The sequence below is a fragment of the Dendrobates tinctorius genome, unplaced genomic scaffold, assembly GCF_039654945.1.
Source record: "Dendrobates tinctorius isolate UK_male_01 unplaced genomic scaffold, ASM3965494v1 ptg000046l, whole genome shotgun sequence".
Lineage (NCBI taxonomy): Eukaryota > Metazoa > Chordata > Amphibia > Anura > Dendrobatidae > Dendrobates > Dendrobates tinctorius.
Window position 1 is genome coordinate 24,122,448 of NW_027361714.1, and position 17,327 is coordinate 24,139,774.

At 43.8% G+C, this 17,327-nt stretch overlaps 1 protein-coding gene across 3 annotated transcripts in view; it reads left to right on the plus strand.

The window, feature by feature from the left end:
* TRMT11 (tRNA methyltransferase 11 homolog) overlaps window positions 1-17,327 on the plus strand; it is an 87,970-nt gene that overhangs the window by 55,422 nt on the left and 15,221 nt on the right. For all 3 annotated transcript variants that reach the window (XM_073575763.1, XM_073575764.1, XM_073575765.1), the window contains one exon: window positions 7,275-7,395. In XM_073575763.1, coding sequence (XP_073431864.1) covers window positions 7,275-7,395 — 121 coding nt within the window. The remainder of the gene's footprint in view (window positions 1-7,274; window positions 7,396-17,327) is intronic.

Genomic DNA, 17,327 nt, shown 5'->3' on the forward strand with positions numbered 1-17,327 from the left:
TTGTCTTACATGCACATTGTCCCGACTTGCAGAGCAGTGAGTATTCTGGCAGCTGTCCTTTGGCTTGTAAGCAGTGCATAATGTCGCTGTCATAAAGCAGCTGCTGGCACCGGAAGACGCTGCAAGGGAGGGGAGGAAGGTAGGTGTAATTTGTTTTTGGTTTTTTTTTTATGTTTTTCTGATGAGGCCATGCATACCAGGATGGAGATGAGGCCAGGCATACCAGGATGCTATTAAAGGGAATCTGTCACCTTATTTTGGCGGGCTATGTAAATGACTTGTGTCCGGTCCAATGGGCGGTCTTTGGGCTCCTTTCCTCCACCCCTCCTTGGCCGCTGTCCGCAATATTTCTGGGAATCTCTGTATTTGTCCTCTATATTCCGCGCATGCACATTGCAATCTGGACTCGCGCATGCGCAGTATGCTTTGCCCAACTGCGGGCAAAGCCGAAAAGCATTACTGCGCATGCGCCAGTGAACTACGTCCCGAAACACAGCGCAATACTTCGGGACATAGTTCACCGGCGCAAGCGCAGTAATGCTTTTTGGCTTTGCCCGCAGTTGGGCAAAGCATACTGCACTTGCGCGAGTCCAGATTGCAATGCGCACGTGTGGAAAATGGAGGACAAGTACAGAGATTTCCAGAAATATTGTGGACAGTGGCCAAGGAGTGGTGGAGGAAAGGAGCCCAAAGACCGCCCATCAGACCGGACACAAGTAATTTACATAGTCCGCCAATTTTTTTCTAATATCCTTGATGTGACTCCAGGGCGAGGCCAGTGTCTGAGCCCCAGGTGGATGAGCATAGAGCAACTGAGTGTGGTGGAATTAAGTTTTTATAATTAATAGTGATGAGCCAGTATACTCGTTGCTCAGGTCTCCCTGAGCATGCTCGGGTGGTCTGAGTATTTTGGCGTGCTCGGAGATTTAGTTTTCGTCGTCTCAGATACATGATTTGTGGCTGCTGGACAGGCCGAATACATTTGTGGAATGCCCGTTTGTTAGGGAATTCCCACATGTATTCAGGCTGTCTACAAGTCGCAAATCATGCAGCTGAGATGACAAAAACGAAATATCAGAGCACGCCAAAATACTCGGAGTCCACTTGAGCATGCTCGGGGAGACCCGAGCAACGATGCTACTCGGCGATCACTAATAATTAACAAACGGAATCCCTTCATGTGTTGCAGCTGTCAAACAGCCACGAGACATACAGCCGTGGTGACTCGAACATAGTTTTCGAGCACACCAAAGATATTCTTGCACTTGAGTATGCTCGGCTAACACCTTATCATAGTGCGCTCGTTCATCACTAATTTGTAGCTATATTGGAAGTTTTGGAGTTTGCCAAACCAAGAAATGTACTGTATAGATGTTTGAAAATGTATATTTTTATATTATTTTTATTATTTTATTTTTGCAGCTTGAGGAATGGAGACATCTCACCGTACTAGTTCTCTGTCCATGTATCACTAGGATCACCACTGCGGGGGCCGCTCTCTTAGCATACATCTTGAGCGTCTTCACAGTGTTGAAATTAACTGTTGCAGTCGTGTCAACACCAAGTTTTTTCTTTTATCCTAAATCTTTGATCACCTTAAATGTACCATTATCAGTTTACATAGTGATGAGGATACGCAAACAAATCCTGCAGTATGAGCTGACAAACACACGTTCTCTCCAGAAAATAAATAAAAGATCATCTTCCTGTGTTGTGAATAATTAGAACATGAAGTAAAGTTATGGGCAAACACCCAGTGTTTGACGTCTAAATTTTTTCCATCGTTGACAAATACATTCTTTTACTTGGCGTCATTATAAATAATTTATCCAAACTATATAAGGGCAAGTCTTTATTACATTATTTTGATTTCTATCATTTTTTTATATATTGTTAAAGTAAGTGAAGGCAAGGAAAAAGTGACACAAGAGCTGCACCCTTGTGCCATCAGATCAGACTCTTCTCTGATTCCATTCATTTAAGCTATAGATGCTGTGGTCAATAGTGATCGCGGCATCTAAGTAGTTTACAGATGTAGGTACTCCCTATGCCAATCCATTGGCCCCAGAGCCCCTTTATTTTGGAAATCATGTGTGGTCTTAGTTCATAGACTCAACACATGATACTTATTTCTGACATACACTGTTACATTTGTTCGACTTTTTTAGATGTCAAAAACCCCTTCTCCGCCACTGTAGTTCCCCCATGTAAAATAATAACCGCTATGCTCACCTCTGGTGCAGCTGCCGTTCCTGTAGTGTTGGCACTTGCATTATGTCACACGAGCCCTGCAGCCAATCAGAGGCCACTTTAATCTCACTGTAAATGAAACTGACACCTGGAAGAAAGAGTGTGCTGCTTTTCTCTGACTTCCTTCAGATGTCAGTTATGTCCGAAGTAAGTGAGAGGGAAGCAGCCGCTGATCGGCTGCACGGGGAAGCAGCCGCGGATTGGCTGCAGGGCTTGCTGGACACAACAATGTCACACAAGTCCCAGGACAGCAGGTATCAACATTACTGGAACGGCGCCTGCACGAGAAGGGAGGATAGCTGCTATTTTACATGGGCAAACTATGGTGATTGAGAAGGTATTCTCCAAGTAGTGGACAACTCCGTTAAGTAAATAAAATGATGTAGCGGATGATATTTAAATTGAAACTGAAATTATAATTGATTTTTAATCATGTCATTTATAAAGCAATTATCAGCCAGATCTGCAGGCATGGCGTGATGTACTTGTTGAGGAACCATTTGCAATAGCAGTTTATTGTGCCGTTATATAAACTCTTATCAGATCACACTGATGTCATCTGCTATACTCCTTGCTATGTCTTGATGATGTGACTATATGCTTTTCTCTGTAAGGCTGTGATTATAATTGTCTTTTGGGATACCTATTTACAGTATAGTCTAATGCTCTTCTGAACACTTTCTTGTACACATCACTGTATGGGTAATACACCTCTGGTTTATCTGCAGACAGGGCATTGATTAATTGATTTTTTAGAATTATTTCTGTGTAATATATTGCACTTTGCTCTGTGTACAGTACATACCTGGGGGGATATTGCAACATCTCCCAGCATTTACCCGTCTATTTGTAAGCGGATTACTCCTCTGTTGCACATTGCACTTTTGTAAGTGGTACATTTTAGGAATCTACCTCTTTGATTTATGCACTTTTATATTGTTACTTCATTCAAAATGATTGGAATAGCTTACAATATATTCATTGTGATGGACGGTTCATAATCTCAGTTAGTTGTTATCTCTATATATGACTGATGCAGACATTTTTTATGTCGGATGCTATATACCGTATTTTCGGACTATAAGACGCACCTAGGTTTTAGAGCAGGAAATTAGGAAAAAATGGAGGCAAAAAGGCAAAAAATGTGGTCAATTTTGTACTTAATATTTCCTAACCTGGTATATATGGTCCCTTTATCCCTATCCTAGTAAGCATGGCCCCACTTATCCCTATGCTGATGTGCATGACCCCCTCATCCCTATCGTCGTATACATGCCTCCTCATCTCTAGCCTGGTATGCATGTCCCCCTTATCTGTAGCCTTGTAGGCATGGCCCCCTAACCTGGCAGGAATGACCGCCCTCATCACCATCCTGGCAGGAATGGTCCCCCTCATTTCTAACCTGGCACGAATGGTCCCCCTCATTTCTAACCTGGCAGGAATGGTCCCCCTCATTCCTAACCTGGCAGGAATGATCGCCCTTATCCCAAACCTGGCAGGAATGATCGCCCTCATCCCTATCCTGGCAGGAATGATCACCCTCATCCCTATCCTGGCAGGAATGATCGCCCTCATCCCTATCCTGGCAGGAATGATCACCCTCATCCCTATCCTGGCAAGAATGGTCCCCCTCATTCCTAACCTGGCAGGAATGATCGCCCTCATCCCTATCCTGGCAGGAATGGTCCCCCTCATCCCTATCCTTCCAGGAATGGTCCCCCTCATTCCTAACCTGGCAGGAATGATCGCTCTCATCCCTATCCTGGCAGGAATGATCGCCCTCTTCCCTATCCTGGCAGGAATGATCGCTCTCATCCCTATCCTGGCAGGAATGATCGCCCTCTTCCCTATCCTGGCAGGAATGATCGCTCTCATCCCTATCCTGGCAGGACTGATCACCCTCTTCCCTATCCTGACAAGAATGATCGCTCTCATCCCTATCCTGGCAGGAATGATCACCCTCATACCTATCTTGGCAGGAATGATCACCCTCATCCCTATCCTGGCAAGAATGGTCCCCCTCATTCCTAACCTGGCAGGAATGATCACCCTCATCCCTATCCTGGCAGGAATGATCGCCCTCATCCCTGTCCTGGCAGGAATGATCGCCCTCATCCCTATCCTGGAAGGAATGGTCCTCTTCATTCCTAACTGGCATGAATGATCACCCTCATCACAATCCTGGCAAGAATGATCACCGTCATCCTTATCCTGGCAGGAATGGCCCCTTCATTCCAACCTGGCAGGAATGGTCCCCCTCATCCCTATCCTGGCAGGAATGGTCCCCCTCATCCCTATCCTTCCAGGAATGGTCCCCCTCATTCCTAACCTGGCACAAATGATCGCTTTCATCCCTATCCTGGCAGGAATGATCGTCCTCTTCCCTATCCTGGCAGGAATGATCGCTCTCATCCCTATCCTGGCAGGAATGATCGCTCTCATCCCTATCCTGGCAGGAATGATCGCCCTCTTCCCTATCCTGGCAGGAATGATCGCTCTCATCCCTGTCCTGGCAGGAATGATTGCCCTCTTCCCTATCCTGGCAGGAATGATCGCTTTCTTCCCTAGCCTGGCAGGAATGATCGCCCTCTTCCCTATCCTGGCAGGAATGATCGCTCTCATCCCTGTCCTGGCAGGAATGATTGCCCTCTTCCCTATCCTGGCAGGAATGATCGCTTTCTTCCCTAGCCTGGCAGGAATGATCGCCCTCTTCCCTATCCTGGCAGGAATGATCGCTCTCATCCCTATCCTGGCAGGAATGATCGCCCTCTTCCCTATCCTGGCAGGAATGGTCCACATTATTCCTAGCCTGGCAGGAATGATCACCCTCATCCCTTTCTTGGTATGCAGGGCTTGTTTCATGAAAATGCCAAAGTTCTCTTTATTTAAGACCTACTTGTGGATGGTCTGTTGATTTATATAAGGCATTTTGAGCTGCCATTACCACAGTGATGCTTTAAAAGCTTACTTGAAATTGTAAATGTATGTATTGAATACATATAACGTACCACGTATTGGGGTCATTGTTTTATTCTTTTGTGTTCTAAAGATATACATAGGACAGGGATCTCAAGCCACTAGTGATGAGCGAGCGTGCTCGGATAAGGTGTTATCTGAGAATGCTCAAGTGCTAATAGCGTATCTATAGCGTGCTCAAATACTATACTTGTGTCGCTGTGGCTTCATGTTTGACAGCCGCAAAACATGCAGGGGACTGCCTGTTTGTTGGGCAGCCCCTGCAACTCGAACATATTAAGAATTAAGATACTGTATTAGCTCATCATTACGAGACACTTTTCAGGAGACATGTAAAGGACGTGTCTTTGCTATATTAATTATACACTTGGCAGTAGTTTTATTTTTTTCCATGAAGTTCTCCCCATATTTTGAACCCAAACATTCATTTGCAACAGCTTTTAGAAGTTAATATTGTTTGACAGACCTGGCTAAAGAGATTAGGTTCTTGTTCTGGTTTATGGCTGAGAGTGAGGAATCATCGTGGATTAGGGATACTCAGATCCTGAAGCTATCAAGTCCAGGGAGCAGGCAGGAATGGCCACAGACAAGGCAGCGTCTGACGTATCGTACGTATATTACAAACAGAAAATCTCACTCTCGAGAACAATAAAAATCCAAAGCATTTGTGTGTTTAGACTCAAAAGAAATGAATTAGTCTATTGGGATCTTTCTTAAAAAAGTCTTAGCATCAACTCAAAAGTAGTAGTTAAAATATCATCATGTCTGCGCCTGACTAGTTTCTAGGTTATATTGCATCGTTGTGAGCCTTTGTGGCCACTAATACATACAGTATATTTAGTGCTGTTACTCTGGAACTTTTTTATTAATTTTTATTGAATTGCTACAAGACTTAAGACAAACCCAAAATTGTCTTAATTGAAAAGAATTTTATATATTCTAATATTTCTTAAACCCTGTTACAAATTGAAGAAAATCTAGATATAATTTACTTTTTATAACCGCTTGAAAGTTGATGTTTATATTCATACTACTTGTATGCTTAGATTCATAATATGCTTATTTTATATATTGTATATATGCATAATGTGCTCATGTGTAATATTACATAATATTGTGGTATTATCAAAACTTCTTCCTATAAAAGAGGAAGGACTTCCTTCTGCTGGAGCCACTTCTGACTTCTAGTGATGAGCGAGTGTACTCGTTGCTCGGGTGGCCTCCGAGTATTTTGGCGTGCTCGGAGATTGTTTCTGTTGCCGTAGCTGCATGATTTGCGGCTGCTGGACAGCCTGAATACATGTGGGAATTCCCTAACAAACAGGCAATCCCCACATGTATTCAGCCTGTCCAGCAGTCACAAATCATGCAGCTACGGCGACACAAACTAAATCTCCGAGCACGCCAAAATACTCGGAGGCCATCCGAGCAACGAGTATACTCGCTCATCACTACTGGCTTCAACTAAAAAATTGCATCAAAAATTGTCATTGTTTAAAGGGAACCTGCCAGGTCTGATAATGCTATTAACCTATATAAGGTTAATTTTTAGGTCTGCGAAACACTGATGCGTGGAACTGGCCTTTTCCTGATGTGTACCATTTTTCCTTTTTTTTTTTCCACTGAAAATAACAGTGAGATATGGTTTCTTGGTTTTTTTTTTTTTGTGGTTACTCAAATTCATATTAAACTCTTGGGAACATATACTTAAGCCTGTTTACAAGTAAATGATGCGATCATTGTTCTCGGCATCGCCAGTGCAGTTTACAGAGGATGATGCGCCACTAAGAACAATGATCTTTTGCGCTGCGCATCAGGTGATCGTCAGCCTGTTTACACGGCAAGATAATTGTGAATTGTGCGTTTTTAACATTCAATCACCCACAATCTGTTTTTGTCTTTTAGATTTCTCTTTGGCTAAATCGTTACTCTTCATAATTGTTAAAAATGCAATTGGACTTTAGCTATCTGAATGTGAAATGCTCTTGAAAAGCCAAATTTTTTATGGTTCGTTGCTGAAGTTCCCAGCTCTGCTTTTTTTCTTTTAGATATACAGACAAGGTTGTACCCCGGCACCCTTGCTTGAAACTTATTAGTAACTGTGAACAGATGCTTTCCAGCCACACGTCTCGCCGCTTGATAACAATGGAAAAGGTGAAGGAGTTTGAGGTGAGAGAGCTTAGAAGGGTACAAGTTGGGCAGGGGACATTTTATTTTAATAGTAATGTGTTAAGACTGTGGTTTACATTTCTTCATGAGTAGTGTATTACTGCTTAACATTCACATTATTATGAATTTACAATATATGACTGGATTGAAAACTCAGTGTAATAGTTATAAATGCCAACAAAGGCTTTTAGATCTCCATTTTTTCCCTTAGTCTTTTTCACGGATTGAACACATACCCATTTTAGTCTATGGGACTGTTCACATGTTTGTGTATTTTTGCAGACCAACAAGCTGCAAAGTAAAAAAAAAAAAAACCTAGTAAACGAAAAAGAGAAATGTCAGCTTTTTACTAGGATCACGGATCAAATTCGCCAATCCAGTTCAAGAACTACATGAGAAAAAAAAAAAACAGTACATGGAGGCCTTCCATGTTCTACAGTCGGGTCCTGAAATATTTGGACAGTGACACATTTTAAAGATGCACTTACATAATCAACTTGGCCTTAATGTGCACACTTTCAGATTTAATTTGGGAATATTCACATCTTAATTGGTGCAAGAGTTTAGGAGTTGCAGCTCCTTTAAAATGTAGCTGACTCTTTTTAAAGGAACCAAAGGTAATCATCTCAAACGCTTTTTAACCCCGGAGGCATTTTCGTTTTTGCGTTTTCATTTCTCGCTCCCCTTTCTCCCAGAGCCATAACTCTTTTTATTTTTCTGTCAATATTGCCAGGTGAGGGCTTTTTTATTGCGGGATGAGTTGTACTTTTGAAGGACACCATTGGTTTTACCATGTCGTGTACTAGAAAACGGGGAAAAAAATTCCAAGTGCGGTGACATTGCAAAAAAAAGTGCAATTCCACACTTGTTTTTTGTTTGTTTTTTTTACTAGGTTCACTAAATGCTAAGACTGTCCTGCCATTATGATTCTCCAGGTCATTACGAGTTCATAGACACCAAACATGTCTAGGTTCTTTTTGTCTAAGGGTCCCGTTACACATAGCGACGCTCCAGCGATCCCGACAACGATACGACCTGGTAAGGATCGCTGGTAAGTCGCTACATGGTCGCTAGTAAGCTGTAAAACAGGCAGATCTACTCAACGACACAGCAACGATATGGCGATCCGTATAACGATTTCGGCGGTCGTTGGGACCTTGTCACACAGCAGCTATTCTGACGACTCAGACCTCGATAGGCGTGCTTCAGCGTTGCCTTTTCCACACCCCTCTGCTCCAATTGGTGGCCACTACTGCCCTATCACAACGCGGTTTGCTTCAGTGTCCCTGTCTGAGTCACTAGTGCGCTAAACAGCTGACATGTCCCAGGAAAGATGTAGATGTAGGCTCAGAGCCAGAGCCCACATCAAAGGGAAGGAGTCCGACATCAGCATAAAATGTACGCCCGATGTCGGAAAGAAGTTAATGGGCTGCATGGGCTATTTTTACTTAATCCATCATCAGTTAAGAAGGTAAAAGATTTGAAGCTATGGCATTTGCATTTGGAAGCTGTTCTTGTGAACCCATAACATGCTGTCAAAGGAGCTCTCAGGGGAAGAGAAACAAACAAAATCCATCAGAGAGATGGCATGATAGAACATGTAGCCAAATCAACAGTTTGGTACATTATGGAAAAAAATCACTGGGGAGCTTGGGAGCTCAAAAAGGCCTGGACGTCCACAGAAGACAGCAATGGTGGATGGTTGCAGAATACTTTCTACTGTATAGTGAAGAAAAACCCCTTCAACACATCCAGTGGTGACGTGTTTCTATTATAGAATTTCCTATGATTGTTCCACTCCGGGTTTTGTGTTACAAATAAGGATGTAAAATACTGACCAACTACTGACCGTGTGAACTTGAGTTGACTAAAGCCATAAAAAAGAACCGATTACTCCAGAAAAGTGGAGAATCAATGATGAATTGGGGCTATTATGTCTGTCCTCAGCCTAAGGCCTCATTCAGATGTCTGTCAGTGCGCTGGAACTGATTTTCATCCACTTTTGGTCCTAATATCTTGTCTGTTTTGCCCATCAATTAAAAACAGAAAAAAACAGCACTTGGGTGAACCATGGATGGCATTTGTGAATTTTCCAGTTTTCACATGTACAGTACTCATCGACTTGAGAGAGTTTTATTCATCTGCAAATAAGATCAAAATAATATGTTTTAGGGGTTTTTTTTTGCAGCTAATTGGTGCCTTCTCCTTACTCGCTCTCAAAAATCAAATAGTTTCTTATTGCAGATAAAATGCTTTCTACTGTTGGGGAAACCCTGATTTGTAAAATAATATCCCTTGAGGCTATACACTGGCTACATAGTCAAAACTTCTTCCACCCCACACAGGCTGATTGTTGCATGATTGTGGAACATGGCTACCTCAGTGGCTGGAATTGTGGTGGCATGTAGCTTGCCGCCACTTGTGGCCTCACCGCACCCTGCAGACGAACTTCTGAGATGCACTCATAGACTTGAATCTGTCAGTCTTTGCAGAAAGTAGTGTGTGTGTGTGTGTGTGTGTGTGTGTGTGTGTGTGTGTGTGTGTGTGTATATATATATATATATATATATATATATATATATTATATAATCTCCTTGATTATAAAAAAACAATACGCACACATGCTGTGTATTTATTTGGAATTGAGAAAATAAAATAATACTTCAGCAAAACCTGACCTATTGGAGTACACGTACTTCCATTATATGCACATTTTACACTTCCCGGGATACAAATCACTTGGGCAAATTCTGAGCAGCCAGCTAGCAGAGATTGCAGAATTCTGATTGCAGCTCTGGAGCATAATACACCCTGTAGCTCAGTAACATTACCAGATAAATAAGTGGTTTTGCCATCACCTACCAGGTCTAGTGAAGTATAGTCAATGATAACGACTGGGTCGTTAAGCTTTTGGAACATTTTTACCTTGTCCAGCACCTGCTAGTTTCTGCAGATTGCTTGATTTGATTTCTGCACATTTTGTTACTGATGTAAGCCAAGTGACGCTTCTTGAGAGAGCCAATTATGAGGTGTTGACAAGTGGAGATGGAAGTGATATGGCGGTGGCTGCGCAGTGCACCAGCAGGGAGCCTACTCTCCTTCATCCCTGACACGGCTGCGTTCTTAACCTGTTCGCCATGCAAGGAGTTGACCATCTGCAGTTTATACTTCATTTGTCAAAACATCACAGATTTAAGGAACCCACTGCAAGGTCACCCAGCAAGCGACATCTCCGCCTGTTTGAGGATAAAACGAGAAGGAATGATAAACAGCCCCGGCATTAACATAACAAATTGTGCATGTTACTCTTCAGATCAACAGTGTTGACTTTGGCACAAACAAAAAAAAGTTTGCCATGTTTCCCTCCTCTTTAAACCCTTGGCACTTGTTTATTTTCGCTCTCCTTTTTGTTTGTAATCCTTGGGCAGGTCTTAAATCAAGGCTCTTTTTTTTTTTTTTTTTTTTTTAACCCAAACCGCAACATTCAGTAGTTTATTTCTTGTTAACCCATCACAGACCACGCTTGGTTGGCGTGTTTTGTTCTTCTCTAATATTCTGCATCGACATTTGTTTTTATTGTTTTTTTGTTATTTTATTATTGGCTGTTTAGCTGAGCAACTCTTTGTGGTTTTAAGTGTTTGTATTACAGCACCTGATTGTAGCTCTGAGACAAATGACTTACTGCTCTTTGGCAGGCGAACAGGCAGGTGCTTCTAATTCACAGACCAGATGGTCTGCAGATACTTTGCACATTGACACCAGGACTTTACATTGCACGCTCTGCTGTAGGGTACTTGGAGCTAAGAATGACTTCCTTTTCATGGTGAATATCTTTTGCTGCTCTAGGATGAGGCTTTGTCCTGGAGTATTTCAGGACTGGATTTTTTTTCTATGTAGAGACAGGTCATTTTTCGTTAGAAGCCCTTACCCTCTATAGAAAACTTTTTTTTGTTGTTTTTTTTTTTTTGGCTTAGAACACATTTGGCTTTAGTGGTGATGCTGATGATAGTATGTATTTAAACACTAATCAGCCATAACATTAAGGCCAATGGCAGGTGAAGTGAATTACATTTATTATGTCTTGATAACAGATGTTAATCACATACTACATTTATTAATTGGAAGCCATATTGTGGTAGCTAGACAAAGAAGTCAGAGCAGCTCCAAAATGTCAGGTTTTGTGGCGTATTCCAGTATAAAGTGGTTACCAACAAACACAAGTGGTCCAAGAAAGGACAATCTATAAGCTAGGAACAGATTTATGGGTGTCCAAAGCATGGTGATGTAGGTAGGAAGACTGTCCAATGACTCCATACGACTCTGTTTGATAAACTTTTATAGATTGATGCCTATTTGCACAGGCCAACAAAAGTAAATAATGTGCACTGACTGATTGGAAGTTTGAGTCCTGTTTACACCGGATGATGCATCGCCGAGTACAACTATCTTTTATTCTGTGCAAAAGTTTTTAGTAGAGATGGGCAAACCCAAACAATAAAGTTCAGGATCCGTATCGAACGCCTACTGTTCGGGCATAGACTCCAAACATGGACTTCATGAGGAAGTCTGTTTTACTGTTCGGGTTCGGCATTCCGATCGCCGGGTATTTCTCGGGCTGTCATCTTTAACGATTTTTACCGCTGATCAAAGAGCTGCGGTTCCCTTGCTGTCAAATGACAGCGTGAGCCCATAGCTGTGATTGGAGGTAAAAAGTTTACCTCCTGTCTCTGGTTTCAACTGATGCAACTGCTATTCCCATCAGCCAATGTCTGCCGTCGCTAATAACAGCGAGAGCAGGTGGCGGCTAATGGGAGTATTCATCAGTTGGCGCCTGTGCTCTAAATAAATAATTTTAAAAAACAGTATGCGTTCCCCTGTATTTTTTATATCCAGCCAGGCAAAACTGACAGCTGCAGGCTGTAACCCTAAGCTTTATCTTTGATCACAGCTGCAGGCTCAGGCTCATTTGACAGAGTTGGAACCGCGGCTCTCTGACCAGCGGTAATGATTTTACTGCCAATCAGATGCGGTGTTTGACGCTTTGTCCTGCACATTGATGTTCGGGCCCACCATTCAAGTGAATGGGGTTCGGATACTGTTCTGGTACCCAAACCAAACTTCTTTTTTATTTTTTTTTTTTTTTAACTGTTTGGCCGAATATCCAGGGTGTCACCCATCGTTAGTTTTAAGCAACACTCGTTCATGATCATCTTGCATTTTAAATACCCTTTAACACTGTCTGCTTTGATTCATCAGAAGAGCTGTAGCACAACTTCCTAAACAAGTTAATGTTTGTTATGCTAGAAAGATAAGTGGATCACTGCTTGCTGTGTAACTGTCTTTGACAACCCCTGTGTACCATTGAAAGTCCATACATCCACTATAATGATGCATAAACTAGGCATACATAACTTGGCACTCAGTGTGCCCAATTATGTTTAGTTAGTCAATATCTTCAGAGATGGAGACTGTATATGTTGAGAAAACAGAACAAGGAGAAATTGGAGGGTTCGCTCTAATTTTCTTAAGACCTTTATGCAAAAAAAAGAAAATAAGTACGCGTAACTTAACCTCTTCTTTTACTTGTTTTGATAAATCTATTACATATTGAACATCCATGTGGTAGCTCCTATGGTCACGCTATACCACACTGCATATGTTTGTGTCTTCTGTAAGGTAGAAGTATGCTACCGAGATAAAGTTTTACTAGCCATCTGTTTATATGTGATGCTACCTGTAGTCCCATGTAACACTACTGAGAACACACAATAACTCTTGTAGTGCAGATAATTGTCACGGGGTGACTTGCCCAGTGTGACCGACCCGACGATCGGTCGGTCAAAAAACCAACAGAGAGGCGTGATTTGCAGGGGAAGGTACTTCTCAGGAGCTCCTGCAACTTTCATTGAATAAGCAGCTAAAAGCATACTGAAGTGGACTTTTTTTTTTGGACTAAAAGCTAAAAGAATATGCCTGGAATGGAAAATAAGAAGATTGCTGCAGATTACACAAGAAAAAAGCCTTTCATGGAGCAGAGAAAGGGGTCTGCAAAAGTTGCTGACTCATCCACACTGCCTGCAGGGAGGAAGAAGGTCAATACAGCAAGGCCCGGAACAGAGAAGAGGAATGGAATGACATCGACAAGGGAGTCTGTCACGGCATCCCCGACCTCTAGGAGCATGATGCCGGGACCAAGGAGCAGCATGAAGCCACCTCCACTGAATGTTGATGCCGGGAGGAGAAGCAGCGTGGAAGCAGAGCTAGCGGTACAGCGGAGGAGCGCAGCGGGGAGGCCTGTTGCGGCTCCCAGAAGCAGAAGGAGCGAGCGTGGTGAGCAGAATGAGCAGGCCGTGATCTCCTCACATGCTGACAACGTTGGGGAGAGAAGCCGCGTTCTGTCTGTGACAGCCCTGCAGCTGCACATGGAGAAGACTGTGAAGATGGAGCGGGGGAGCAGCGAGGTGGCACCTGCAGAGTCAAACCAAGCCGGGAAGAGAAACCACAGCAATGCAGAGTGGGCAGCACAGCGGAGGAGCGCGCCGGTTCAGGATGCCAGGACACAGCGGACTCCGATGGGAAGAGGCGGTGAGCACCCTGTGACAGCGGCAGCAGCGATTCACGAGCCATCTGTAGAGGTGAGACTCGCGCCTGCCGCGGCCCCTGTAACAGCGGCCGAAACTCTGAAGAAGTGTGAAGGAGCCGCGGTGGGACCGGTTGCTAAGAGAGGGCAGACGTGGCTGGAGATACCCGGTGGGGTCCTGGCAGCAGTAGCTGAGGTGAATTCGGCTCCTGTCAAGACCCCGGCGCCAATTACCAGCATTGTGAGGAGGCGTCAGGATGCCGAGGCAGGAATGGATGATGAGACACAGACGAGGAGATCTGGCGGTGATTTAGTCATAATGGCGACATGTCTGCCTGCTCAGTCCTCTGCATCCACAGCGCAGAGAGCTGCAGGAATGGTTCTGCGTTCTGAGGCCCCAGAGTTTATACCCAGGTCAGTCTGTATTGGAGGGTCCAGGTTCAGAAGCGGCAACTGAAGCTTAAAGGGAGCGATGAGCAGGGAGTTATCCCTATATTTGCAGTTTTGCAGGGTCATATCCCTGCACTCAGAGACCTACAATCCCCTCTTGATGCTGGGGAACATGCTACTGGACTCAGGCTGAATAATGGGGGTAAAGAGTTATATGAACATAATATTCATACAGGGGTTACTAATGGATGCTTGCTTCCCAGTTCCTCTACTCTTATCCCTAAATTTAAAGGGGCAGTGCACCAGAACAACGTAGAGGGATCATGGATGAAAGGTGCTAATCATCTGTATAATGATGCTGGTCTGGAGTCTTTTGGGTCATCCTATAATGATAAACATAGCAAAGGAGATCGAATGGGAAACTTAGATAAAAATGGCTTGTCAAACGATTTTGACAGTTTTTGTTCGGAGGGATTTATTGCGGAGGATGATTTATATGGTGAACTTGGGAGCGATTCGCTCAGTGATCAGGCATCAGATGAACCTCTATCATCAAGCTCTTCTTCAGAGGGGGGGAACTAAAAGTGAGATAAATACATTATTACTAGATGCCATACCCGCCTCAGATGACTACCCTACTGAAGGTTTTATGGTCGGGGGGCGTGGCCTGGCAGGCAATGTGAAAGGAAGCAGGGTCTGTTTCTCCCTCTGGTGCCTGGAGTAATTCGCAGCCCCGCTGACACCACTGATATCCTCGGCCAGACGATCAGATAGATAAGGGGGGAGACTACCTGCAGCTGCATTCTGAAGCCCTGGTGAGGAGCCATGACCCGCCGGAGACAGATGCAGGAAGGGGAGATGTACTCGGCTCACAAGATGGAGCTGAGGCCAGGAAGGAGGCGGAGAGAGCCAACACTGAATGTCAGAGACGTATGGAGGCTGCAGCTAAGCTGAAGAAGTTTGCTAGAACTGAGGAGGATTCCCTGCGATGTGGAGGAAAACAAGGGGAGGAGGAGGAGAATGATTCAGAGGATTCCCTGGGAGAGATGGGGGAGGAAGAGGAGCAGCCGCAAAATGGAGGAGCTGTGGTTGGGGCAGGTGAGACCCAGAAGACAGGGGACGATCATGAGAATCCCACACTGAAGGACATATTTGCTGCGGTCTCCTTCTGTAAGAATGCCTTAACCACGCTGACACAGCAGGTTCTGGGAATTCAATCTGAAGTGGCTGGTTTAAAAAAAGATATGAAAAAAGCTGATACCAGAACAGAAGAGGTAGAAAAGAGAGTGGGACAAGCAGAGGACCACATCACTAAACTCCAGAAAGCAGAAAAAAGATTTGCTCAGCAAATCTCTGAAATAGTGGTCAAAAATGATGATCTAGAGAATCGCTCTAGACGTAATAATATAAGGATTGTTGGCCTCCTGGAAAAATCCGAAGGGAGAAACCCCACAGAATTTATGGAAGAGTGGCTCGGGGAGAAATTTGGCACAGATACTCTGACCAAGTTTTTTTGCTGTGGAGCGTGCACACAGAGTTCCCATGCAGCCACAACCACCGGGTAGGGGACCACGCACTATGCTTGCTAAGCTTCTCCATTATAGGGATAGAGACATAATTCTAAGGAGGGCGAGAGAGATGGGGGATCTTGCCATGAATGGTGAAAAAGTAGCTATCTACCCAGACTTTTCTATTGCAGTCCAAAAACAGCGTATGCAATTTGGAGGAGTGAAGAAGCGTCTTAGAGAGCTGGGAGTGCAGTACTCCATGATTTTCCCGGCTAAACTAAGGGTGGCGCTTGATAAAGTGCAATTTTTCATCGATCCGATAGAAGCTAACCAATGGATTGACATTAATGCGCATAAACTCCGGGGGAAGACATGAGCTGGAATTGATTGATTAGTCAAGAGGACTATGCCTGAGATGGTCGGCTGAGGACATATTACATCTTTCAGTGTCTCGCAAGGAATTCTTAACCGTTTTTTTCCTGTTGAAGAACTGATTTTTGGTAGGCTTCGGCCTTGTTCCTGGTTTTCCTGTCTTTTTTTTTTTTTGCCATCGGTTCTTTGGCCCTTTTATCATATGCCTCTTGATCTCCTGAATATGATCTTCTTCAGATCCACTGGCATATGGTTGAGATTGAGGCTTTGGCGGGGCGAAATGATTGAGATTTGGTGGTTTCCCAATGCTGGGCACAGCGGGGGTGTTTATTGTTAGTTTCCAAAATTTGAATTGTTTATATGTTTTGTTATATTATTGATGATGTTATACAATGGGATCTTCTATCCTACACAACTGGACTGGGGGGGGGAGCTGGGAAGATAGTTGCTCTACGTATGCAATTAGATGAAGGGACCAGATTACCCAGCTGTCTTTGAGAGTATATGCACTAGGAAGAGGGAGAAGAGGAGGGGGGGATGGGTGAAGGGGAGGGTGAAGGAGGAGGGATGGGTTCAGACAGCAAGGGGGAAAACTACACCGATTAATAATTCCAGTTATCAACACTATGGAGGGGGGGGGATTTAAGGTACTAAGTTGGAATGTTAGGGGTTTATCTGACAAAACTAAGGGCAGCTATATTCAAATATATACAAGACCAGGGCCCATCGGTGGTATGCCTCCTGGAGACTCATCTTTTACCGGACACAACGAGACTCTTGAATAGGCGATGGATACAGAGGGCCTATCACTCTACTTTTTCTAGCTACGCAAGGTGGGTATCAGTGCTAATTCATACTTCAATACAATATGAGGAAATAGAGGTGCATATTGACCCGGATGGGCAGTGTGTAGTCATCAAATATAAATTATTTGGCCACCTTATGTGCATTGCCGCTATTTATATTCCACCCCCCTACTCGAGTACTAAGCTGAGGGAGACTTGGGAATTCTCAGGAAGAGGGGGAGTATTGCCTCTTTTGATAGTGGGTGACTATAATAATGTAATAGACTCTTATTGGGA